We start from the raw sequence: 26,317 nt of genomic DNA, 5'->3' as shown, positions 1-26,317 counted from the left end.
TTATTGGCGTGACTGATCGCACTTTTATGATTAAATAAATATATGATATTTTTAAAATTTTAATAATATTTTAATGATTGAATGTCCGCTCACTCTATGAATACTAAAAGATATGCAATCATCAAACAATAACCTAGCTTTATGTGCCACATTCATAATTTATTTATATGTATAATTTGAAAGATTATATGTAAGAACTATATTTTCTGTATCTTTTTGAGTCAAGTTTTGTTCAAGAAAGGAGCAGTCTTGACACTTAGACCGCATGTGAAGGAATAAAGATCCTTCTGATCTCACCCGTGTTAATAAAAATAATCACCTAAGCTAATTAATTTTTTAGCGCTTTTGGAAGAAAAAAGAAAAATCTAACTTGTGATTTTTGAAATTTTTCATGATTCCAATTTTTAAAAAATATTAAAATTCTTTCTGAATATTTTGTAGTCCTACATAACAAAATAGTCCAGCTATCAAATATCCCAAGCGAAATTCTTAAAGAAAAAAATGCTTTGATATTACTAGGTAGGAATGTGAATGTTGAAACTGTTATTTTTTTTTAACTTTTGTTTATAGGCGACCTTCCTTGCGATCGTACCCTATGTTAGCATCACATGCAATTTGTTGGATATTATTTACATGTATTTTGGTACATAATATCCACTCATAGATGTTGTATGATTGCCAAATGATACACTTAATCATTGATACTAGCGATCTTGTTCTTGTCACCAGCAAATGTTTTCCTCAGAGGCACATTCAAATTACCATTGACATCAATTTCAAAACAGGCATTGATTTGTGGCGCTCCTCTTAGTGCCGGTGGAATATCCTTATGCTCAAATTTACCAAGAAGATTGTTGTCCTTGGACTATCTCCTTCATGTGAATCAAGACTGTAATCACATTACCAGCAGTCCCAATATAAAAACGGAGAGGAGTGATATCGAGACCTTCTCCAATTAAGTTTACAGCTTGAACTGCAGCTCTATATGCCACAAGCAGCAAATCTTGAACCTTTTGATCGCCTTCTGCACTCATAATTGCAGCTTGAGGTACAACTCCATATGCCACAATAAGGAAAAAGGAATATCTATGAAAAGCAAAAGAAAAACATAAGTAAACCGAGATTAGCAAATCGCTATCTCAAACACTCTCTCTTTTTTCCAATATATTAGATTGAATTTATACTACGTACATCAATCCAAGTTTGAAGTTGAAAATTCTTAAACAGTGATATGATAAATTCAAAACCGAGAATCTAAAAGTATTTCCTCAAGGTCATATCCATTAGAACTTTGAAATCATGTAAAAGATTAATTGCTTACAAAGGCATGATAAATTTTAACTAAACAATAAAATCCTCCTGATGCAAGGATCCACTCCATGAACACATTGGCCCTTGCCAGTCCAATCTCAAAATATGAAGGGATCAATGAAAGTTTGAGATATTTGGCTAAAAAACAAAAAGGAAATCAACTGATTATTCCGAAATGAAATATCTATATATATACACAACATAAACTGAATCTTACAACTTGAGAATATCCTAAGCAATTCTATTCGAAAGTATTATTTCTTCTCAATGAAAAAAACTATAGATTCTAGTCTAACTAACGTTTGTCTTGTCGTAACTTAATAAGATGAATCTTCAAGATTTATTACTACCAAGAATCTAAGAAGACGGATAAAGACAATTTCTTTTTGCTATATTCATGGTAACCTCATAGTTCAATAAGTGGGAATAGATTGCAGATCAACTTCACGACAAATCCACTTCTAAGATCAAGAATCATCAAAGATTTCAAAGGAGACGAAGAAGCTCGAAATTAAAGCCAGAAAACGTAGAACAGACAGAGAAGAAAATGAAGAGGAATTGACCTAGAAGATTTTGAAGGAAAAAGGAAAAACATAGAAAGTCTGGCACTAACTTTGCATGTGGCAACTTAGAAGTTAAAAGTATTGAAAAATTTAATATGTAACCAGCTGTTAAAAAGGATCTACGCAAATTAGCTCATCAAAAGATAGTAAACGGAAGAACTAACTTAATATTACAACAACTAAAATTGACTCTAACAACATCCAGAATGAAAAAGATGAGCTGGACTTTCTACTATTAATCTTAGCAGATTTACCCAAGTGGAACATCAAAAAAAAGAACAACTGAGTGTTTAACCATACATATAACTAATGTGGTCTATGAAGAACGAAAGTCACGCTGCATCTAGAGTAATATCGTCATCAACATGAAGCTGTAGCCAACTTGAAAAATTACTGATCAATTCTTTCAATGGAAAATCCATATTAAATGTAAACAAGCCAAACCATAAGCAAGTGCAAAATGTGATAAAACTGAATTGTACATTTAGGAATTTTTGTTCTCCTCAATAAGTCGATATGTCCATGTTCGTCCGGAAAATTGCTTTATCTTATCAAAAGTTGTAGAGATATAACTTATCAAAACTTACATGTCCTTTTCATTGTTTAAACTTCTCCTAATTTTATTATCCTACACTGCAGGTAACTTTGAATCTATTTTCCTATTGTCTATCACATCAACTTCAAATGTAGATATAGCTCTTAAGGAAATGTAAGAAAATCAAATGACGTATCAAGATAAGAGTTTTTTTTTTTTAGAAAGACTTCACAAGTTTTGAGAGACATCTTCACACAAAACTTTAAATAAAAGTACAAAAGTAACACTCCATGAATGTAGAAAGTAATAGCCAGAGAGAGAAAGTCTAATTCAGTAAATAGTTACCTTAAAATTCTCGGGTTTATGCCTTCCACTTGATTTGTTGACTTCTTTGGAAGTAGTTTTTATTAAAAAAAACCTGTCACATAAGTTCAAGAAGTATATACTTAAAATCAATGGATCATTATATTCTTTGAAAGTTCGAACATGAGTTTTATCAAAAGTGATGTGCAACGGAAAAGGAAAGCATACCTCTAAACTTGAAAGTGAATAGCATGCAGTATAGGAAATTATCATAAACACACAAAGATGCTTTTACATTCCAATAAACATGTTGTCATAGATCGGTTAGAAAAGATGTTGACAATGGTTTAGACAAAACAAACAGGAGAAGGGAGGAAAAAAACAACAATTACCGCAAAGTGAAAGAGAACAACATTTCCAGGAAAACATTCATAATACTTGATGGATTGCCTCAATTTCCGAGGTAAAATGGTTACTCTGCAAACAAAAGAAAACATTAAGCGCCAATATTGAGGCTTCCATGTAGGAGCATTTTTCTCTTAACCGACTGTATATCTAGCATGAAGCAAGAAGAGAAGAAGACGATGAAAAAGTTGAGAGAAAACATCGTAGGTTTGTGAAGACAGACGGATTAGCGACGGATTATCAGAATTTTTTTCCTGCCAGTTATGGGTTATTTAATGACAAATTAGCACGAAGTTCATAGTTTATTCCTTGTTTTTCACAACAAAGACAGATTAGCGTCTGATAGCTACTGAATATTTAACAACAAATCAGTGACGCATAAATACATAAAACAGTAAGAGTACTTTGATTTCCAAAAAGTATTAAGTCTATTCCTCAATTGTCGTAAGATACCAAACAATCTCAAAGTAGCTACAGGGAGCTTCTCCAATTCCAAAAACATTAACAACCCTTTTAATTCCAGAAACTGAGCTTCAGCAGCCTCAAGTTCCCGCTATCATCAAAATTGCCTATACATATCTATTGTTAACTAAGTATAAAATTCAAAATAGCCAACTTCCTACACAATTTGCTCCTCATGTTTCCTCTATGGTGTACATCCTATCTCATCCTCAATTATGTGTTTCTGCTGAAAAGGTCTTGTTGTTCCTTTCTTGCCAAATCTGGTGAACTGCACGTGCCATAGTCATCCTGTATGCTTCACATTTCCCTTTGTCACGGAGATTAACCCACTCCACTTCCCATCTCCAATCTAGAACTTGCCTAGTAATTCCTTGCCAATACAATAATCTCTCCCGAAGTTACGCCCTCTATCACTGCTGACTGTGAATTGTTAACAACTAATGATTTTTTACTTTACTAAACCGGTTCAGTCCCTGAGGAGATAGAAATATTTCATACATTCTTTATATGCACCCTATTTACATTACGACAGTTCTAACTAATTAAAGAACATGCACAATAAAAAGAAGATGATTAAAGTAAATATACAATGAGCCCGTTTGGATTGGCTTATAAGTTGCTTATAAGCTGTTTTCAGTTTTTTTGAGTGTTTGACTGGCCAGCTTAAAGTCATTTTGTGCTTAAAATAAGCTCAAAAAAATAATTGGGCCTATTTGACTTAGCTTATCTAAAACAGCTTATAAGCTAAAAATAGTTTATAAACCAAAAAAAATAAGTTAGACTATCTAATTTTTTTTTTTAATTTATAAGCTGTTTGCGGGTTATATAGGCGTAAGCGCATCCAAAGAGGCTCAATGTCTTTTTTCTTGTTGGGTTTATAGTCCATTATTTATTCATGGACATCTTTTTTCTCCCACCCACGACCCAACCACTCACGTGCTTTTTTGAGAGAGAGAGAGAGAGTCTGCCATAAACAGAAAACCCAAATTCCACATGCTTTCAAACCCCTCTCCTCTCTCTCTTTGCATTTTCTAGAGAGAGAAACATAACCCATTTTCTCTCTCTAAAACACACACGCAAAGCCCACATTCCTAGAGAGAGAAAGAAGAACCCCATATACCTCCCTTTTCTGTCAAGATCGATTTATACTCGTAAAACCCTAGAAATTTGGGGGTAAAATGGGTGATGAGTATATAGGGAAAAGAGTCAACAAAGAAGTCAAAGGTATTGGTACAGTCAAATCCTACAATCCTGGAACTGGGTTTTTTGAGATCCTTTACGATGTCGGTGATTCCGAGGTTCTTCATTTGTCTCAACTCATTCCCTTATTAAATCAAGAACAACAACCTGTTTCTACTTCTGCACCAGTTGGTAGAAAACCCAAGAAACGACGTCGTATTTCCAAGAATTCAGGTAATAATAATGCTGATAACTGTACTAGTAGTCAGTTGAATTTGCATAATAATGGGTTGAATTTGGATTTGAATTGTGACGTGCCGGTTAATTTAAATGATGATGATGGGGTTGTTGATTTGAATAAAGGGTTGAATTTGGATTTGAATGAAGGGGTTGACTTGAATGAAGGGGTGGATTTGAACATTGAGGAAAATATGGGTGTAAATGAGGAAAAGTTGGAAACTTTGGAGGAGAATATGGGTGTAAATGAAGAAAAGTTGGGAACTTTGGGGGGAAGATTGAATGGGGGTAATGTGATTGATTTGAATGTGGATGTAGGTAATGTTTTGGAGGAAGTAAGGATAAAGAACTGTTTTGACTTGAATTTAGGGCTAGATGAAGATGAGACGTCCAAGAAAATGACTTGGGAGAAAGAGGGTAGTCGAGATACTGACCGAATTGATGGTACAGATGAAGAGAAGGTCAATCTAGAGACGTGTTTGACTGCAAATGAGTTGGTAAATGGCACTCTGCAGGAAGTTGAGGTGAAGTGGTGTACACCCGATAAGGGTAGTGGTGGATTGGAAGTGCAAAATGGTGTTTTGGGGAGCTCGATCAAAGGGAAAAGGGGTAGGAAGAAGAGAAAGGTCTTGGATGGTGGTAAAGAGACGGTGTTGAGACGAAGTGCCCGTAGAGCGAGAATAGATCTCGTTTCTGCTGAAGATCATGTTTCTTGTGCATTAGTGTCGAGTGATCCGCTGTTGTCTCCTGCAGTTAGTGTGGTTTCAGAGGAGAAGATTATAGTATCAGGTCATGAAGAGTCTGATGAAAAACATGACGTTCTTCCTCCAAAGATGGATTTTCCTCCCTCTTCGAGTAGTTTAGATTTAGATGGTATTCCTGTTCTTGATGTTTTCTCTGTCTATTCATTTTTGAGATCGTTTAGTACTTCATTGTTCTTGAGCCCCTTTGAGTTGGAAGACTTCGTGGCATGCGTAAAAGCAAATTCTCCTACTTTATTGTTTGACTCCATTCATTTCTCTCTCTTGCAAATACTGAGGAAGCATTTGCAGTCTCTTTCAGATGAAAGTTCTGAATCTGCATCTAGTTGCCTTAGGTAAAGTTTTGAACTCTCATTAAGTTGTGTATATGTTGTGTTTTGCTTGAATTCCTTTGATACTCAAATTTATGTGTGCATTTACAAATTGTGGAAGTAGGTCTCTTAACTGGGATTTGCTGGACCTAATCACATGGCCTGTCTTTATGGTTGAATATCTACTACTACATGGATCTGAACTGAAGCCAAGTTTCGATCTCTGTCACTTTAAACTATTTGAGAGGGATTACTACAAGCAACCAGCTTCTTTGAAGATTGAAATGCTTAGGTGTCTTTGTGATGATGTTATTGAAGTAGAGGCCATACAATCAGAGCTTAACAGAAGAACTGCGGCAGCAGAAAACACGGATTTTGATCGGAATTCGAAGTATGGCAGTTCCAAGAAGAGGAGGGCTTCCATGGATGTTGCTGCTGGTTCACGCTTGAGTGAGGAAGCAGGCGATGAATCAACAGACTGGAATAGTGATGAATGCCGCCTCTGCAAAATGGATGGTAGCTTAATATGCTGTGATGGCTGCCCTGCTGCATTTCATTCCAAGTGTGTTGGTGTTGCTAGTAGTCACTTGCCTGAGGGTGATTGGTATTGCCCTGAATGTGTGATTGACAAAAAGAAGCCCTGGTTGAATTTGGCAAAAGCAATTCGAGGGGCAGAGTTGTTGGCAACTGATCTGTACGGCCGGCTATACTATAGTTGCTGTGATTACCTTTTGGTGTAAGTTCCATCACCCTGGCCTAAAGTTAGTAAGTGATTGTACCTTCTCTGACAGTCTGGTTGCTTCTTGAAGCTTAATCATTCTGTTTATGTTTTAACATTCATCTTTCAACGCAACTCTTTGTACTGTTTGGGACAGTTTGCATTAGATATTCGGTATCAGTATATGGTCTAGGTTGCTATTGACACTAACATTTTCCATTTGATGTGGTGATCTGTAAAATGTAAAAATTCATATGCAAAGTAGTATTGGAATGTTTGGGCCGAATGGTGTCAAATAATTACAAGGGATTCGTCATTATAAAGAAAACAATAATTACAAGGGATTCGTATAGCCAACTCCAACATTATTTAGGACTAAGTTGTGGTAGTTTGCCATTCATGTTGTGATTCTTGAATATGTCTGATGTTATGACAAGTTTGTTACCATCTTCGTCTTCCTTCATGCTTGAGGGTTTTATTCTTCGTATTATATAAAATCACCATTTTGTCTTAAAAAAGCTGAAAACAGGAGTAACACTGACCAATAAAACTATTCCTTCCATTTAGTAATATAATGTTGTGCGGATACAGGTTGCTGCAGATTACTATTTTTTTTTTTTTTTTTTAATTCGAATGTATTTATTGAAATATAAAGGAGTGAATGAATATGGTGGATGTCTTTTACATAAAACACAACTAGTTTACCTTCTCAAAAAAATAAAAAAAATAAAAATAAAGCACAACTAGTTTCTATGGAGAGGAATTCCACTTCTCCCCAACCTTGACTGGATCAAATCTAGCTCACCATGGGTCTCTGTCTCTCCGGTAAGAATGATGAACCCATCTCCGACATCCTAGATTAGTCCGATTACACCAATTAACACAAGCCTAGTGTATCACAAAGAGAAAAGCGGATCAAACTCTATGATAGACATGTCGTGCAGCGTATTAATGACTGTGAGGAATTACAAGGAAGTTAGATGCATGACTGACTACCTAGTGCTTGAAGGAGAATGAAGTTATAAGCTGGCTAATGGAAGTTTTTATATGATCAAGAGACAGGTGAAAGTTGAAATCTCTCTCTGGAGATGTGCGTTATTGGTCTCTTTGACTGCCAAGTTGCTTTCATCACTGGAGTCAAAAAGTGGGCGGGTAGGTGGCAGAAGATAACTACTGGCCTCAAGGTCTCTAGGTTAGTAGTGTCATTGCTGATGTTACTTTGTTGGTCTCTCTGACTGCCAAGTTGCTTTTGTCACAAGAGTCATGGAGTGAGCACACTAGGTTAGCCTCAATGTCTCCAGGTCAGTAGGCGCACTGATCATGTTTGGATTTCCTGCCAAATTTGAAGCTGAATGAGTTTTGACAGAAGGGGCACTCTGGATGGTTGATTCCTTTGTGTTGTTGGATCAGTGGGTTGTAGCACTGGTTGCATAGGCATACAAAGAAGAAATAAGGTATTGTTGGTGAGCTTGGTTGGGTTCTCAATTCATAAAGTGTCAACCTCGTCAAATAGATTGGAAATTGCAGTGGTGTCTTTGTGGATGTTTGATCAGTGCGGTTCAAATGAGTCTAACTGATATGTCAAAAGTGTGACTCATAGTTAAAGATTTTGACCTTTTATGCTGTCGGCATTGGTTGCATGGGCGTGTAAAGAAAAGATGGGGTATTGTTGGTGAGCTTGGTTGGGCTCGCGTTTCATCTTTGGAGTGTCAACCTTTGGTGGCTTTGTGGATAGTGAGATTAGTTTAACTGGTATGTCACAAGTGAAGCTCATAGTTAAGGATGGGGCATAGATTTTGGCCTTGTTGTCGGCAATGACAATTTTTATTACGGAGTGCGATCTCCAAAAAGAAGACAGAGCTAGTTCCAGTTAGTCTCGGCTCCTATTCATATAAGTGATTCGAGGAAGATGAGGAGAGGAAACTGGAAAGAACTCATAAGATGCTGAGGCAAATAAAGAGGAGAAATAATGCTGGCCCAGAAGCCAGAGAAGGACAAACGAATTGCTGAAAAGCCTATGTAATTCTTGAAATTGCAGAAGACGACGGAGAAGGAGAAGCGCTTCCTTGTTAGGGTTTGGGCTTATTCCTTGAGTTCAATGCTCCCATGGACCGGGGGGAGTTGGGCCTGTTTAATGAAACCAATCCATTTGACAAAAATAAATGCTGCGACTCAAGAAGGAGAAGATGCATCATTGGTAGTAGGTGTAGTTTGTTGAGATAACATCCAGAGGATGTGAACCATCTCTTATTACACTACGATTTTTCTTGGCAAAATTTGGTCATCGATGTCTGCAGTGTTGAAAATTCAAATGGTTGCTACCTAGCATAGTCGCGTGCAGGATGTGAAGTCGGAGGCTAAGCAAGTTGGAAGCTTGAAGGAAGGAAGTTACGAACGAACGTAGCCTTTTGCAATTTTTGGTTATTATGGAGAGAAATAGGAGAATTTTTGTGAGAATTGAGAACCTGTTTAGAGTCAAAAGTTCTCTTCTGTTTCTTTTATATTTTTGGTGTAAAGTGGCTTAGGTGCCTTCACAGTTGGATGATATATGATCTAGCATGTCATTTGCGTAATAAACTTCGTATGAATAAAGTAGTACTTAATATGTAGTATAGAATCATGATTCATTATAAAAGTAAAATCCCTCGATGACATGTTATCACAATTAATATTTTTTGGCTGATAGAGGGATCAAATGGTATATATTTCAGTTGTTGGTCGCTTGGAGGATTAAAAACATGACTCTTGCTTTACAATGGGTTGTTTTTGACCATTGGAAGAAGGAAGAGAAGATGCAGGGCATGAGACGTTGCACCTTTAGCTCTTATATGGTTACATGGAAGGAGAGGAATAAAAGCGCTGTCGATGGGATAAAAAATGATTTTGTATTTGTACTATTGAGAAATAGTCTCTTGTTTTTTTTTCCTTTTTGGTGCAAGGTTCATGTTTGCATTGAAGATTGGCGGTCTTTTATAGAATGCCATCTTTCATGGGATGATATCTACTTTTTGGTATACTGCTTGTATACGGGATTCCCCACATTGATTTTAGTTTTTAAGTTTTACATAATGTTCTGAAACTATATCTTCATGTATCAACTGTGCCAAATATGACAGTTGTTTTTGGTCTGGCGCACAGATTTTTGTTTTCCTGTTAATTTTTATTCTTGACACTATATCATTTTTCCGGTTTCTTGGTATAAAATAGTACTTAACTATTTTCACTCTTACTTGAGTTTGTGCTGCTGTTCTTGCAGGTCAGATCCATGCGAAGACGATTTCTCACCTAAGTATTACCATAGAAATGATTTGGCTGTGGTTGTTGGGAAAATGAAGTCATCAGAAAATGTTTATGGAACTGTGTTAAGTGCGATTATTAAATTCCGCAGTACAAATTGCATGGCTGCAGGTGTAGAATGTGATCTTGAAACCCAGCTAAAAACTACACCCTCGGATTTTCCGGTAGTGATTTTGTCGCAACATGAAGAGAAGGTAAATGAAGGAAAGCAAGCAGAAAAGCTTTCATCATTTTCTGATGATGTAGGATGTGACAAATCAGAGACAGTCGACCCATCAATGAAGATGGGAAATATACAGCCAGGGTCTGAAGGATCAGCTGAAATATCTCAGGTTGTTGCAGACAATCAAAATTACAAGGAGGATGGAATTTTTGAAGATTCTAATCTTGCAGAAAAAATTATGGAGACGAGAAGACCTCTTAAAGAAAGAGAGGGCAGTGAATCTGTGGACTTGGGGCTGTCAACAACGAGCAGTAAAGATATCATGTCAGAGGAGCAGTGTGCGGAAAGTTATGTTAACTGTTATAGCTTTGCTCGAATCGCATTATCAGTTGATGAAGAGTTAACAAAGAAATCACCTGGTAAATCTGGTGAAGATGCTACAAAAACAGTGGAGGAAATAATTTCAGCACAGCTGAAGGTCATATCTACCAAAGCTATTGAATTTTGCTGGCCCAATGTTCAGAATCTGAAGATTGATGCTAGTAAAGAAAATTGTGGGTGGTGCTTCCCTTGCAGAGTTCCGGAGTGCGAAAAGGACTGCTTGTTCGTCCAGAATAACGCAGGTCCTGCTTCAGAAAGTTTTTCTAATGATGCATTGGGTGTTCGTTCTAGGAAGAACAGGGAAAGCCATCTTGTTAATGTCCTTTGCTATATATTGAGCATTGAGGATCGTCTTCATGGGCTTCTGTTGGGTCCTTGGTTGAATCCACACCACTCCCAAAATTGGCGCAAAGGTGTTCTTAAAGCAAATGAGATTACTACACTAAGAGCTTTTTTGCTTACAGTAAGTATGATCATCCCTCTCCCTTTTATTTTCTATTTTTTGGGATAAGTTAAAAAAAAATTCATTAAAAACACAGAGTTGGTGTGTCAAAAAATATGTAGACGAGGTGCATGTGACTCCACATCCATTGTCTTCCACCTAGTTTAACTTAATATCCATACGGAATGGTGTTTTCCTCTCGTACCAAATATACAAGCTAAATAAAATAAAAAAAATCTCTTAGTGTTTTCTACATCATTCTTACTATTATCATCCTATTGCTTTTGTCATTTTCATTTGCAAAATGCCTGCTTCTTCGATTTTGAAAATGATGAGCGTCTTATTTCATGTGCTCTTTTATCCATCTAACTTGATGGAGCTTGATCTTCCCCACTGTTCTTAATGCTTCATATTGAGGAGAATATACTTGTAGGCAGTTATTTGTCACTTTGATAGCTTAAATTAGGAAGTTATATCCCTTCTCAGTCCCTAGTTTTTTGGAGGGTGGAAACGTCAGCTGGACAAGCTATTTCCAGTTACATGTACTATGTGATCTTAATGTTTCACATAGTATGGCACAGATACAGTATAAAAAAGGCTTCTTACTCTAACTGGAACACCATTCGAGCAGCTATTTTGCTGGCAATTTGGAAGGAAAGAAGCAACACATTTTTTGAGAATAAAGAAGATTCTATACGTAAAACTCGAGCACAAATGTGTATATCTGCTTAGACTTTGGTGCAACATGGTCACATTTGATATTGATAGCTCAGACATTATTGATTTTATTAGCTCATCACATAGCTTGTGATGACTTCCTATTTTGGTGGTAACTTTTCCCAGAACTCTCTTTCTGCTGGTAATCAATAAAATTTACATTTTACCTATTAGTAAAAAATAAATAATTAAGCTATCAAAGTGCCATTCAAACACGTTGGTCGCTAGGAAGCTTGCTCCCCAAAATTTTCAAAAAGGCCAGAGGGAAAGCCCAGATGGAAATTCATGGACAAGAATAAGAAGGAAATATCCGACACATAGTGAGCTAACTAACTTATTAATAGAAAAACCTTTTGATGAAAAACTTACTAATAGAAAACCACTAAATTCCATTTAATAACTACAATAAAGTGTGTTCAACAAAATCAAGTGAATAACGTTTCCATTGAACATATCTGCAGAACCATGCCTTACTGATCAGTCTGATACTGGCTAGCTAAAGAAATTCTTGTCCATATTGAAATAACATTCTTATATAGATAACTAAACTACGTGAAATTGGTCAAACTAAGCAATGTAAAACTTGGTTATTGTAGTGCATGCTTATTAGCCCCTAGGCTTTGGCGTAGTGGTACGAGGACAGTGCGAGCTGTGTGGGCTTAGGCGCACGTCATTAGTTTGAACCCTGCCACAGACAAAAGCCCGGTAGTTAAGTGGAGAAGGGTAGAGGGGCTGGTGTATTATCCATTGAATTTCAAACTGTGCGCCATTGACTCTCGGGATTTCTCGATTATAAAAAAAAAAAAAAAAAAAGAAGAAGAAGCATGCTTATTACTTATACTTGCATTTTGAAATAACATTCTTATATAGATAGCTAAACAAATAGAAGTTGGTCAAAACTAAATGTAAAACTTGGTCATAGCATGATAGCAGTGATTGCTAATTACTTATACTTAATACGATAATGGATGTTTTAATCTGCTCCTAGGATTGAGGATTGTACACTACTAAATGAAACTTGGTAGATGAAGTATCTTCTTCTCATCTCCATTTTTCTTGGGTGAGTTTCAACATATTTCCCTTCCACCCCTCAGATTATGTGTATTCACTCTAATTTTCTGAGTAGTCCGGGTTTGGCAAGATTTCATTTGCTTACTTCACATCTTACTAAAAAAGGACTGGCAGTTGTGGACTCTCAAGATGTCAAGATTACCTTTTAGCATAATATTTCTGAAACATTCTTTTTCATTTTTCATATAAAGAAAGTTATAGTGTTCTTGAGTGGCCATTGAAGCCTTTTGGTGGACTAAAGTTTTTTTTTTTTTTGGGGGGGGGGGGGGGGGGGGGGGTCACTCTCATATGCAGGTTTCTTTATTCTTGCTTAGTAGTTCTTTCACCTTATCATGTGTATTTTTATATATTTCCGTAAGCAGTTATATAGCATCAATTGTTGTGGCATGGATGAGTATGACCTCCTTAATCTACAAAGAGAGCAATCATAGCATGAGGCTCATGTTATAACCTTCAGTGCACAAAAGAATTTGGATCTCTGCATTTCTGTTCTCAGAGATGTTTATAGCTTTAACTTTTTTTTTTTTTTTTGGGTTTTTAATAATAGAAAGTGTTTATTGTTCTGGAAGTTGTGACTGATGAGATGCAGTTTTGGATGTTAAACTTCTATACAAGGCTTCATTATCATAATTTTTTTGGTGTCTTTAGAGTTTTCACATGCCTCTAATAACAGAAACTTGTTCAGATTTTACTAAATTGGATGGGTTTGGACTGAATAATGCTCTTTCTTTTGAGGTTCGTACTGTGAATCACAATTCAAAACATCCTAGTATGATTGACTAAACTGTATGCACCCCGTACGATCATGGGGAAAAATGAAGTGCCTATACAACCGTCAAAACAATTATATATGAAATGACTTTGTTTAGTACAGTCTAGTAGTTGGGTTTCCTAATAAAATATGAAGTATGCTTAGTCTAAGAACATAGTGAACATGAACCAACACAAAGATGGAGCTCTTGGCGCGATCTCAAAAGTCTTCTTGTTGGGGTGATGGCTTGGTCATAACAGTATGCTTATGTTAGGTTCAGCATCTGCTAAGAGTCTTTTAGCCTGTCCAGAGATGTGTATGTCAGTATAAATTGCAAGAATCTCTAGTGCCAGAGTACCACAAATTATTGAATGTTGGATTGAAATGGGTCTAAAGGGATGGTGAGGATTCATATATCCGACCCCGACTACCTTAGAATTGAGACACAATAGCAGTTGTAGTAGTTGTTATTGAGCGTTACTATCTGCATAGATTTCTTTACCCTTTTCTTACCTTATAAAAAAACAATTATCTGTATATATTTCTGACTGATGCTTTTGGTGCCAGTTAGAGTCAAACTTGCGGCCTCTAGCACTTACCCCTGATTGGTTTAAGCATGTTGATTCTTTAGCCAAAATGGGTTCGGGGCATCATATCATCATCAATTCACCACGTGTTAGACATGGAATTAGCAAAAAGAAGGGTAGGCATTTGGAGCCGGTGGTGAATCGATCTTCAAATGCTGGAAGTGGGTTGGGCTTGTTTTGGTGGAGGGGAGGAAGGCTATCTCGTCGATTATTCAACTGGAAGGTTTTGCCTCAATCATTGGCGCACAAAGCTGCCCGACAAGGTACATCTATTTTGTTTTCAATTGCAGCTTCGGTTTCTGGTCAAAACAGTTGAGCTTAATTACCTAGCATTATCTTTTTTTGATATAATTTACCTAGAATCATCATGTGCAGGTGGATGTAAGAAGATACCAGACATGTTATATCCGGATAATTCAGACTTTGCCAAGAGAAGTAAGTGCATAGCTTGGAGGGCTGCTGTTGAAACTTCAAGAACTGCAGAGCAACTTGCTCTCCAGGTGCGCATTCCATGCAATTCAGTTTCGGCTACTAATGTCTACCGGAGAGAAACGATCCTCCTTTTTCCTGGATCTGCTACCTTAATGTGGCACTTCAGCGGTCCAGATAATAGAGATATGGCCCTATATGAAGTAGCCAAATTGACTCCATTGGACATAGATAGCTACTACAAGCGTTAATTACTGTAGCACTTTTCCTTGTGGCTTGTGTTGAAACGAGATCTTAGTTGTCTTTGTCATTGTTGTCTAAGATGCATGCTTGAGTTTGCAGTTGTTTATTGAGATTTGGTTCATTATTTCTCTTCACTTTTCAGGTTAGAGATCTTGATGCTCACATTAGATGGAATGATATTGGAAACACCAATATCCTTGCAATGATTGACAAGGAATTCCAAAAATCTGTCAGATCATTCAAGAAAGTTATTGTACGGAAGAAAATCTCAGAAGGATCTGTAGTGAAATATCTTCTTGATTTTGGTAAAAGAAGATTCTTACCGGACATTGTTGTTCGATGTGGAACAATACCAGAAGAGGCCTCAAATGAAAGAAAGAGATATTGGCTAGAAGAATCTCACATGCCTTTGCATCTTGTGAAAGGATTCGAGGAGAAAAGAATTGCTCGCAAATCTAGCAAGATAACTGTTGGGAAGCATCGTGAGACCAAGAGAATAATGAAAAAACCTCTTAAGGAAAAAGGCTTTGCATACCTTTTCCTTAAAGCAGAGAGATCAGAGTATTATCAGTGTGGACATTGTAACAAAGATGTCCTAATAAGGTATGCTTCTACTTGATATTTGTAAAAAAGCTCCAGTCAACTAATAGTCTGCACAAAGTATCTAGCTTACATGGATGAATTAACACTTCTTTCATAATCTGAGGAGTTTTTAAAACGCTGTTTCTGCTATTTGTATAAATATTGATGAGGATTTTGTGCTGAAAAAGAAAGAGAATAGTTGGTTATGAGAAACACATATAGTGAAGTAACTTTTGAATAACATTGCGGGTTTCTGTCTATTCGCATTCAATTACTTTCCTTGTAAAAGTATTCTAGCATTCAGTCTTAGTTTCAGCACAATTTATTGTGTTTACTTTTCCTTGTTTCCTTCTCATTCTTCTTCTTTCACCATGTACTTAGTATTACCATTAAGAAAGAAATAATTGTAGCAATTTTTGCAAATACAAGACAGCATTGGTTGTTTACTTTTGATCACTTTGGGTTCTGATCTCAGGTATCTAGTCTACTGTTTACTGACAAATTTGAACAGCTTTATACCATTATCTTTAAAATAAAATTGAACAGCTTGCACATGTCTTTTGGCCTCAAGATCTTGATATCACACCAATTTAACAGCTTTAACTATTAGAGGGAAAATTTTGTACCTCCTGAACAGCTGTCCTTATTTTGAAAACATTGTTTGTATGATTTTTACTTTGTGGAAGCAAGCAAGTGTGAAACTATTGTCATCCTTGAAATAAGTCCATTTGAGCTCTTCTGTTGAGGGTCTATACAAACATGCCGCGGAATAACATTGCTCGAGTAGTTTCAGATTTCCAGTTTTCTGTATATCTAATTTTTCGAGAGTATTTTTTTTTTCGATCGTTTCCTGTGCATGGGCATGTTATTTATTGTTACTGCCCAGTTTCTAGCTGGCTTTCTTTGTTCTGGTATGAGTCCTAACTAGGTAAATCATGTATTATCTTCTGAGTAGTCAATAGAGATAAGTATTTTGGTCTTCCATTTTCACTGGATGTTTTACCTCTGAAATATTCTTTTATTATTTGCAGGGAAGCTGTGAGCTGTCAGTACTGCGAAGGTGAGTACTTGGAATTCCTCCTAATAAAACTTTCTTACTGCTCTACCCACTTGTGAACTGACAAGTGATTATTTTATAAATATGTTTTAACTCCATCAAGTAACTAACGTCACTCAATGCCATGTTAAATATTGGGGGAGTAACATGGCGTAATGATAGAAATGATCCTTAGGGACCCTATTGGTATCTGCATGTTGTACTCGATCAAAACGAGAAAGGATATATGCTTTTAATTGGTTGATTTTTTCTTGGCCCAGTGTATCGGGCTAGGTCATTGTCATATTTTAATCATGCTTCCTAGCAGCCCTGAGATTGTCTGCTATTTTGGCACTTTAGATTTTGTGTTGTTACAAATTGGAATGTTGCTATTTTAGTTTCTGTTAACTTTGACAAACTGCTTGATGTAAAAGCATAGCAAAATAACCGCTAGATGTAGTAATCATGCTCTTTTCATGATCTCGTATCTACCTTTGCATTGTATGGTGAAGACTACTATCAATAAAAAGTTTTCCATCTCTAATTACTTAAATTGTTAGTTGATTAAATAACATAATTCAATAGGTATTGGGGAACGTAAAATAATTATCATAGAATTTCCACGTGATAGCTGAAATCTCAGCCTACACATGAGGGGTGTGCTTAAGACAAGTATAGATCAGTAACAGTGTTCCTCCTCTAATAGTTAAAGCTGTTAAATTGGTAGATGAGATGATCACATAATTCGATAAGAATAAGTTGGAGGAACACAAAAATCATTGTTTGTTCGGTTTAGGAAACAAGTCGTCCCTTAAGTTAGTATCAAGGCCTCAATCCTTTTTTATTGGATGCTAAACTTATTTCTGCCTTGAGTTTCCTGTATCGTTTCCATTGTTTTTTTATGCAGTTCCATGTAGATTTTGTTTATTTGCTTACTTTTTACATCTGTTGATTGAAAAACTTCAAATTTAAACAGGTCATTAATACAGTGTACTTTCATCTTCGTGTCCACATCCCCCTGGCCTTTCGTCCACATGTTTTGCAAATGATCTGATATTTTGTCATTTTCTTCAGGTTTTTTCCATAAACGCCATGTTAGAAAGTCAACTGGAGTTGTCGCTGCTGAGTTGAAGTATACATGTCACAAGTGTGTGGATGTGAATAATGTGAGAAAGAATGTCAAGAGGGGGAGGATAGAGTTGCAAAAGAGTAAGAAAGCATCAAAAGCCTCGAGGACACTAAGCTCAAAGGTTAAATCTAGAGGCACCAAAAATGAACAGCCTGCACGATCAAAGAATAGCAAAAAGGAACCTGTTGTTGTACCCCTCAGACGTTCTGCTAGGAAGGCTAAGCTTGTAGTTGTGCAAAACAAAAAAATAGGACGCAAAAAAGGTAAACAAACAAAAGTTGGAAGGGGTAGGGGTAGACCTAAGAAAAAAGCAAAAGTTGACATATCAGAGAAAAAGAAACCAGCCGAAGTTGCTTGGCAGAGGAAGAGAATGCAGTTATACCGGATTTACTGGCTAAATGGTCTATTGCTCTCACAAAAGCCAAATGATGAAAGAGTGACACTCTTCAGGAGTAAAAAGCTTCTTGCTCTTTCTGGAGAGTTGGCTGCCACAGCTGATCAGCCAAAGTGCAGTCTTTGTGGTGAACTAGAATATACACCTACTTCAAATTACATTGCATGTGAAGTTTGTGGAGGTAGGGAGGGTTTTATTCTGTGTTTATGTCTATGATCCCTTTGATTATATTGTTGATGACTCTGTACCATGTATCTTGTGTTGGTTTTTATCTCTCATTTATCTTTAATTGTTTTCCCTGCAGCAATGCATTCATTTATTTTCTGTTGTCAATCTGGTTTAATAAATGACGTGACATTCTCTAGTATAACATTGTTGCTCTTGGGTCTGGCCTCCTCTGAGCCTGCTGTCTCAGTTTGTAATATTAAACTAAAAGTGATAAGTGATAATGTGAAAACTTATAAACAGTTGAAATGGAGTGTGGTCGTGACGAGATTTTACAGGTAGTATTGCACAAGAAAATCTATTAATAGCTGTTGCTGTTCAATCCATTTTTGTTTAATCTCCCTTTCTTTTTACGAGTTACATACTTAATTTGTGTTACAAAAGTTGCTTTAAAAAAGACATTTTAGCTTTTCTTCACGTGGGTCTTCTAATCAAGGAAACTCCTATATCTACATTGCACTTGAGGAATCCTATTACTTGGTGTTGAAGCATTTACATATTTCCCATGTTTTTCTTCTTTTCTCTGCCTCTATATCTCGTACCTTATTTTCCTGTCTAATTATTCCATCCTGCAGACTGGTACCATGGAGATGCTTTCGATCTTACAGCTGAAAGAATGACTATGCTAATTGGATTCAAGTGCCACAAATGTCGGCAAAGGACCCCTCCTTTTTGTGGTCATTTGCATACGATGGGTAGCAATGGTAAGCAGATTGTGTTGGAGAGTACTGATTGTAAATCTGCAGATGAAACATGTAACGTTGAATCTCCCTCAAGTAAGGAACCACCAGAACAGAAATCTCATTTGAATGATGAATCAGGATCTTGTTTTACTGGTGATGGTGATGAAAAGCGTCCGCAAGGGACTCTCCCTGATTCCTTCCTTGCAGAGAATGGAAGTTCGGCTATTATTAGTACAGAGCAGAGAGAAACTATTGATAGCTGTAGCAAGATGGATATTGTACCTCCAGATGAACCGGGCTTATTGAAGGAGGTGGAGGATCCGAGACCTTCGGATGAGTTGTTGGCATCCAATGACAGCTCTTTGCTGAATGAGGAAAGACATTGAGTAAAGCACAACCCTTGTGGCAGGATGTACATTTTCCAAGTTTGCGGTGATCTTACAGAAACAGGATTACCCTTCATTAACATTTGATCAACAGTGGAATGGTAAAGCAACAGCCATCCCCGTATCTTTAGTAGATAGAGCTATTGTTGACGGACCTGAATTGTCCTCTGAGGAAATTTTAGTTTCAGATCGATTTGTAGGTGTTGAGAGGAAAGATTAGGTTGGTGTTGATTGTGTTAATTATTTAACATGATTTTAGGAGGTTTTATTTTTCCTTTTTCTTAGCGTGATTATAGGAATAGGATATTGCTCTTTAGTGTAATTGGTCGTCTTTTCTTGATTAGTGAGGATTCACTTGTATAAATACCCTTCTCAGGGGATGTAAAGACAATACTGAAATACAAAGAAGTCTTTTCCTCATTCTCAAATTCTATGTAGTATCAGAGCCACCATTGCTTCGTTTTGTGGTGAGGTTTTCTTTCTTGCTACATTAGGGTTCCTTTTTTTTTCTTCTGCAAGAAGAGAACAAGTTTTCTCTCTCCTCGAAGTTGTCCGAACTAAAACTATTTCTGTTAGTGTTTTAACAATCTAATACAACATATTCCAGCTGATAATGATAACCAAACCTCAGCCATATGCTATCAAAAAAGACATCTAGTGCGGTATCACGCACCCGCAGAAGGTTTGGCCCCTGCTACGTGTAATTTTCGGGTACCAAGGCGTGAGGCTTTTTTGTTTGGGTTCGCCTGAGCCTACCCACCAAATTTCAGATTTTTTCGACTACCGGAGCTAGGGTTCCGGCGAGGCAGGCCTAACTTTCTGGTAAGACAGATATGTCCAACGATCTTATCTAGCTTTTTTCTCCACTGAAGGACTGAAGGTCTTTCTAGGTATTGGGAAAGTATATTTTTTTTTTTTTTTTGGATTTGGAGTCCCATTTAAAGCACGGGGGACATAAAAACAGTAGATAATACTCCCTCCGGATAAAAAAAAAAGTCCAATTAGCCCTTTGCACACCCCTTAAGAAAATACTAACTTCTAGATAAAAATAAGTAATTTGACTAAACTATCCTAATTAAATAAGCATTGAGATTTAATCATATAACACTTAATAGGAGCAAATTTGAAAAACAAAGTTAATTTTTTCTTGATTTGATAAGTGGACACTTTTTTTGACCCAAGAAAAAAAGGTTAAGTGGATACTTTTTGATTTGGAGGGTGTAACTTTTTTTTTTTTTAACAAATCAGTGCTATGAAATTGGACAGTGGAGGGGGTTGGCATGTACCTGCATGGTAAAGATCTTCTTTGTTGTTTATTAAATTTAGAAAATTACTTGGTTATGTTTCTGGAGAAAAAGGCAGCACATGTTACGGCTGATGCTAACTATCGTCAATGGGAATGTGATAATTTCTTGTTATGACATGACTTTTGAATACCATGTGATTGTGATAAGCAGTATCTATTGCTTGATACTGCTGAAAGGATTTAGAAATCAACTTAGCGCACTTATTTTGACAAAGGTAATGATGCCTAGATCTTTGAGATTCGAAATAAAATTATTTCATAAAGCAAGGTGAACTGATTATTATTCCTAGTTAAGTGGGTTATGACTGGAGACTGACTATTACCAGGATCTCTAAGTGAAGTTTACTGATGATGCAGTTCCCTTTCAACAATTGTCTAAAAGGAAAGGGACTATGATTTTCTGGCTAGTAATCAAGATTATGATCTAATCAGGGTTCAAGTTCTTGGCAATGTCCTTGCTCTTCTCTTCAGGATGCATACTCCTATTTTAACATGAAGATAACCGATGAGGTGTCATGCCGCGTCAGGCTTCAATTGAAGAGCCTGGGTTGTCTGTCTCTCCAGAATGCCCATACAAACTAAGACTTTATTCACACAGCGAAGAAAGGCCGAGTGGAAGGGGGCAGCCAGCTGGCTGCTTCTTTGCCATGCGCTTTGCTTCGCTTTATTTTCTAGAAGAAAGAGACCAAATGAGAGTGACAGGCAAGGGCAAACGCGATCACTTGTGATAAAGACTACTTGCACTGTGATTATTATGAAAAGTCAAGACATACAAAAAAGACATGTTGGAAACCACATATCAGACTAGCAAGAGGTCTTTTGGGGGGGGGGGGGGGGTGTAGGTCCATCAACGAGTCTGGCTAATATTGCAAAAAATGCGGAGACATGTTTTCAAATAAAATTCAGCATCTTTACAGACTCCTGACCAAAATTGACTCATCTTCTATTGGCACATCTAGTTATGTGCACCCAAATACTGTTTTTTACTGCTCACTTTAATTTTTGAATTATTGTTTCGAGTGCAAATAGACACATGATGAGCTCATCTAAAGCTTACAAAATTATTCTTCTAGTCCCAAAGAGAATTATGTCAGAATAGCCAAAGACTCTCTAACCCTCGTCTATGAATTATGTCCAGTTATCTGTACAACTAATATTACGTTATCATCCATTGTTCATATGCCTGAGTTCTAAGTAACCTGTTATCAGTTAGCTCCATCACGAAAGAACTAAGCTGTAGTATCGAGTTCTTTGATCATTGTGTTTTCAAGAATCTCCAAACAAAAAAGAGGATTCACAATAATAAATTGCATGATGACTTACACATGTTTGATGGGACTCGGTGTTATACCCCATTTAAACGGATTAAATTAGAATACAACATATTAGAGATTCCTAAATTGCTTATTTTAAGGAGTCGCCACCTAATTGATTTTAAGGTGAATTAGGACACCTAATTTATTAACTAAGGTAAAGCCTAACTAAACCTCTGTTAATGGTCTGCTCAATTAGCGTGATTCTAGGTAAGGGTTCTAGATTATCCTAAAGGGAAGGAGTTAGGCATCCTCTAGGATCCGTTAACTACGGTTATCCGGGCAAACTTAGGTTAATTAATTAAGGCTAAATATAGTGTTTAAATTTTAAAATGACTTACAAATATTGCTAAAGTTTTAAAGGAAAATAATGTTAGCTAAGATTTACAGAAAATATAATAATTTGTACAAAAGAAGACTTTAAACGCTATTTTAAAAATAAGCCTTATAAATGTTGCTTAGACTTTAAATGAAAGCAATAATAAAGCTATTTAAGATAATACTTGTAGAAAATATAATAACTCGCATAAAAGGAGATTTTAAATGCTATTCAAAATAAAGCTTAAAAATGTTGCTAAGACATTATATGAAAATATAGTAAATGCTATTCAAATTAAGACTTGTAGGAAATATAATAATTTGCCTATAAATAATAGCTTTTAAGAAGAGATTTAGCAATTTTGAACTTCAGATAAAAAATTATTTATATGAATATGGCGATATAGAAAAGTCTAGACTTATCTTTTTAATATGATGAAAAGAGCATGAGTTTTCTTTCTCTCTTTCTTTAATTTTATTTAACTATGCTTGGCTAAAAATATGTATAATCGGATCAGTCTAAAAAAATGCTTATAAAATATACTTGGATTAATATTTACATATTAGTGATGTTTTGAAAATTTTTAAGATAGTAAAATAAAACATAATTCCCTTAACTCCAAGTATACAACCATGTTATTTTGAAAATCAATTATTCTAATGAAGACAAATACTATAAGTAAAATAAAGAGGATGAAACTTATGGAATTAATCATTAATTTTCTTTACATTAACTACCCGTTATTAAAGCTAAAACCCACTAATGTCACTAAGGTTCATCTAAATTAGCGAAACAAAGTATTAGTCATACAAGTTAAATGCAAAAAGATAAAATAGAGGAGCAAGTAAGTTAAATGGGTTCAGCCCATTTTCAAGATTGCCATGATCATGTTGCTATTGGGCTTCGGCCCGGTAATGTTCATTGTAGGGCTGCGGCCTGTTGCTGTTGTATGGGCTTAGCCCAGAATATTTTTTATTCCGCTGCGGGTATGGGCTGGACTCAAGAAAGGTCGCGCTGGGCTTTTCGCCCAACATCGAAGGCGGAGGAAAACGAGTCCCTTGGACTCGTGCGCGATGGTCATGCACAAAAAAAAAAAAAAAGGAGGAGATTAGACATCTATTGATATGATTAAATAATCTCAAATGGGTAAAATAATTCAGTAACACAAACCAACAAACACTTAAACATGTAACTAAGCTCTAGATTGCCTGAACACGTTACTAGAGGATTCTGGATTAGTTACTGTTTTAAGAGAGACTACATTTGAAAGGAGTAAGGAATGATTCAAAACGTTGCTAGCTATCAAACATAATATCGAACTAATCGTCGAATACAGTAAGCAGATGAACACATTATCTACACAGCCTATGACAACCTTTAAGAAGCCAAACTATGCACAGAACCACACATAACTGATGACAAACATCTTTGACATCCCATGGCTTGTAACTAAGTAAGAGTTTATGATGAAACTACCTTAACCAAATACCATGCACCTTAAACTTATTTGAAAAATCAGAAGGAGAACAGGGAGAGGACAAGCATGAAAAGTGAAAGAAATGCCAAATGAATTCATGTTTCATATTGAGCTAGATGGTAAAGCATTCTGGTTCTTCTAGCATATAAACATGATAACATACATATTTTAATTCAATCATTTGGAATGCAACTAATATATTTATCATCCAAGCACATCACATAATTTGTTAGTTTTAACAGGGTATGGATAAATTTCAGATATTAGAACTGGCCTTAAAGTCCTTTAAAAACCTTCAAAACATATTCTGGAGGTTATAATACCAAATTAGCACAGCCAAGTGATACCGGCCTTATATCGGGAAACAGGACACCACATATCAACAACATGACTCGTTTTCATATAAATAGAAAAGGACAAACTAGTTCCCTTAATTCAAATCAGCTTTAGCTAATCTATACCAAGTAAAAAATACACAGAACTGAGAATAGGGTCATGTTTCACCTAATAAATCTAAATTAAGGTAAGGGGGCAGAAATGAACCACACATTATCTTGCAAAATGAAATCTAATGAAAAAAAAACAGAGAAGAAAAGCAGAATCTAAAGAGCATGAGGATTACCTAATCTAGATCTAACAGCCATGAAACTAGCAACTAAACAAACTACATTGAAACAATAGTGAGTAAGAAGAAGAAATATCACAACAGGCATGTAGTATCCGAAACTGCAAATGGTTTAGAAATATCATGACAGGCATGTAATGGATAGAAATTCTTTACATATTTCAACCAACTTATAACTTATCAATAAATCATGGACTAAATCACATTAGAGTTGCCTCATATGCTAACAACTTGACTAGATTTGGATTACAATAATGGCAACAGGAGACAGACCAATGCTTAACTTAAACTATCATACACTTAGTCAAAGTAGTAAACTGCCTAAACCAAATTGAAATTATTGAACCTATAAGCAATCAACAATGTCCAATCAGTCCCATACTTAAATCATTCGTCCAATTGTCCAAACATGAAACCAAAACAAGTTCTAAAAAAATAGGATTAAGCATGAATATACTTAAACTAAAACAGGCATGCTAGAAGTATAAGACAAATTAAACACTAATCAGAAGCATTCGACACGTCTTAAACTGAACTAAAACAGAACGAAGGTAAACTAACAACAAACAACCAGATGAAACAACAAACTACATCATATAAGCATTTTAAGCATACCCTAACGACAATTAAACTAAACAACAGACTAAGCACATAAACATATTACATGCAAGAACTGAAAAATAAATGAAAGGAATTAAGTTCACTGACCTTCTTCGGGTGCAGCGAACAGGGTGTGGGCTTTCGATATACCCTCGAAACAGCTGCGACCTCTGAGTTTGCGTAGACTCGGATGTGATAATAACAGGGGGGCAAACGAGAACAAAATGATTTGGTATTTAGAATGGGTATTCAGAAATATTGAGACTAAAAGAAAAACTAATATTCTCTTGGGGGTTAAGGCGGCTGAAAAAACTTCTTGTTCACTTCCGAAAACGATTATTTATAGGGTTAAAACTAGGGTTTTGCTGGGAGTTCTAAACGAAAAATTGGGCGGGATATTTTCAAATCAAACGTTCAGAATTGCAGGTATTTTGACCTACTCAAGATCAGAAAAAGGGGGACTAGACAAAAACCATAAAAAATTTGTACCCGAAAAATCAAAAAGGGACTGATAGGGAAAACGATGGATTCACGATCGAACAAAACTCATTAATGTTTTTTGGATGCAAACAGAAAAGGAAGAAGAAGAAAACAAAGCTTTAACCTCTTTCATGGTTGAATCCGGACCGGGGGGGGGGGGGGGTACAGGGCATTAATTTCCCTTCCCTATATGGCCATGAACGGCCTGGGGGGATCGAAAGGGCTCTGTAACGTTGCTGTTTTCGTCGGTCAAAGAGAGAGAGAGAGAGAGAGAGAGAGAGGGAGGAGAGAGAGAGAGAAGAGAGAGGGAGGGAGAGGCGCCGTGGAAAAGAAACCCTACTTGTTTCATTTTTGTTGAAAGATAATCGGGTCGGGTCCAGGTTAATGGACCGGGTATTGGGTTAAAATAGTGAGCTGGGAAATTTAGAGTAGGGGCTGGGTCGGTTTGGCTGATGGGCTGGTTCGAAAAATGCTTATAAGTTGATTGGGCTTGGGTTCGGTTTAGATGAATTAAAATATGGGCTGAATTCGTGAACTGGTCTGAAAAATACTACGGATTGATTGAACTCGGATTTGGGCTTCTAAATTTAAAGAAAAGGCCCATTTTAATAACTATATACTAATGTGTGCTAAAATATCACTTAATAATTATTAATGCCCAGATAAAAAAATAAAATTGTACGACGTCATAATAATCGTGCAATAATGTTTTTTGAAAGTCAACAGTAAATGAACGCTATTGTTTAATTGTATGAAATAAACGCGATGCGTGTACGTAAGCTGGTAAAAATGCTGAAATGATAACAATGCGAATTATCATGATACTGGTAATAATAAAATAAAAATGATAATAATAATAGTATTATTATTATTATTATTATTATTAATAATAATAA

General features: G+C 36.2%; 1 protein-coding gene across 1 annotated transcript; it reads left to right on the top strand.

Annotated features, from left to right (window-relative positions):
• Positions 1-4,503: 4,503 nt before the first annotated feature.
• On the top strand, positions 4,504-19,721 carry LOC132643627 (DDT domain-containing protein PTM). Its single transcript, XM_060360099.1, has 9 exons — positions 4,504-6,091; positions 6,192-6,803; positions 10,042-11,089; positions 14,175-14,457; positions 14,570-14,694; positions 15,009-15,469; positions 16,480-16,508; positions 17,559-18,188; positions 18,808-19,721. The coding sequence occupies exons 1-9, from the start codon at positions 4,758-4,760 to the stop codon at positions 19,299-19,301; spliced, it is 5,016 nt and encodes a 1,671-aa protein (XP_060216082.1). The 5' UTR covers positions 4,504-4,757; the 3' UTR covers positions 19,302-19,721.
• Positions 19,722-26,317: the final 6,596 nt, after the last annotated feature.

The sequence above is a fragment of the Lycium barbarum genome, chromosome 6, assembly GCF_019175385.1.
Source record: "Lycium barbarum isolate Lr01 chromosome 6, ASM1917538v2, whole genome shotgun sequence".
Taxonomy (NCBI): Eukaryota; Viridiplantae; Streptophyta; class Magnoliopsida; order Solanales; family Solanaceae; genus Lycium; species Lycium barbarum.
Note: the sequence above shows the minus strand (reverse complement) of the source record. Positions and strands in the feature narration are given on the sequence as shown.

Coding starts and splice junctions, on each gene's coding strand:
- LOC132643627 (XM_060360099.1), top strand. CDS start 4,758: ATGGGTGATGAGTATATAGGGAAAAGAGTCAACAAAGAAGTCAAAGGT. Junction 14,695..15,008: donor CAGAGCAACTTGCTCTCCAG/GTGCGCATTCCA, acceptor TTCACTTTTCAG/GTTAGAGATCTTGATGCTCA. Junction 15,470..16,479: donor AACAAAGATGTCCTAATAAG/GTATGCTTCTAC, acceptor TATTATTTGCAG/GGAAGCTGTGAGCTGTCAGT.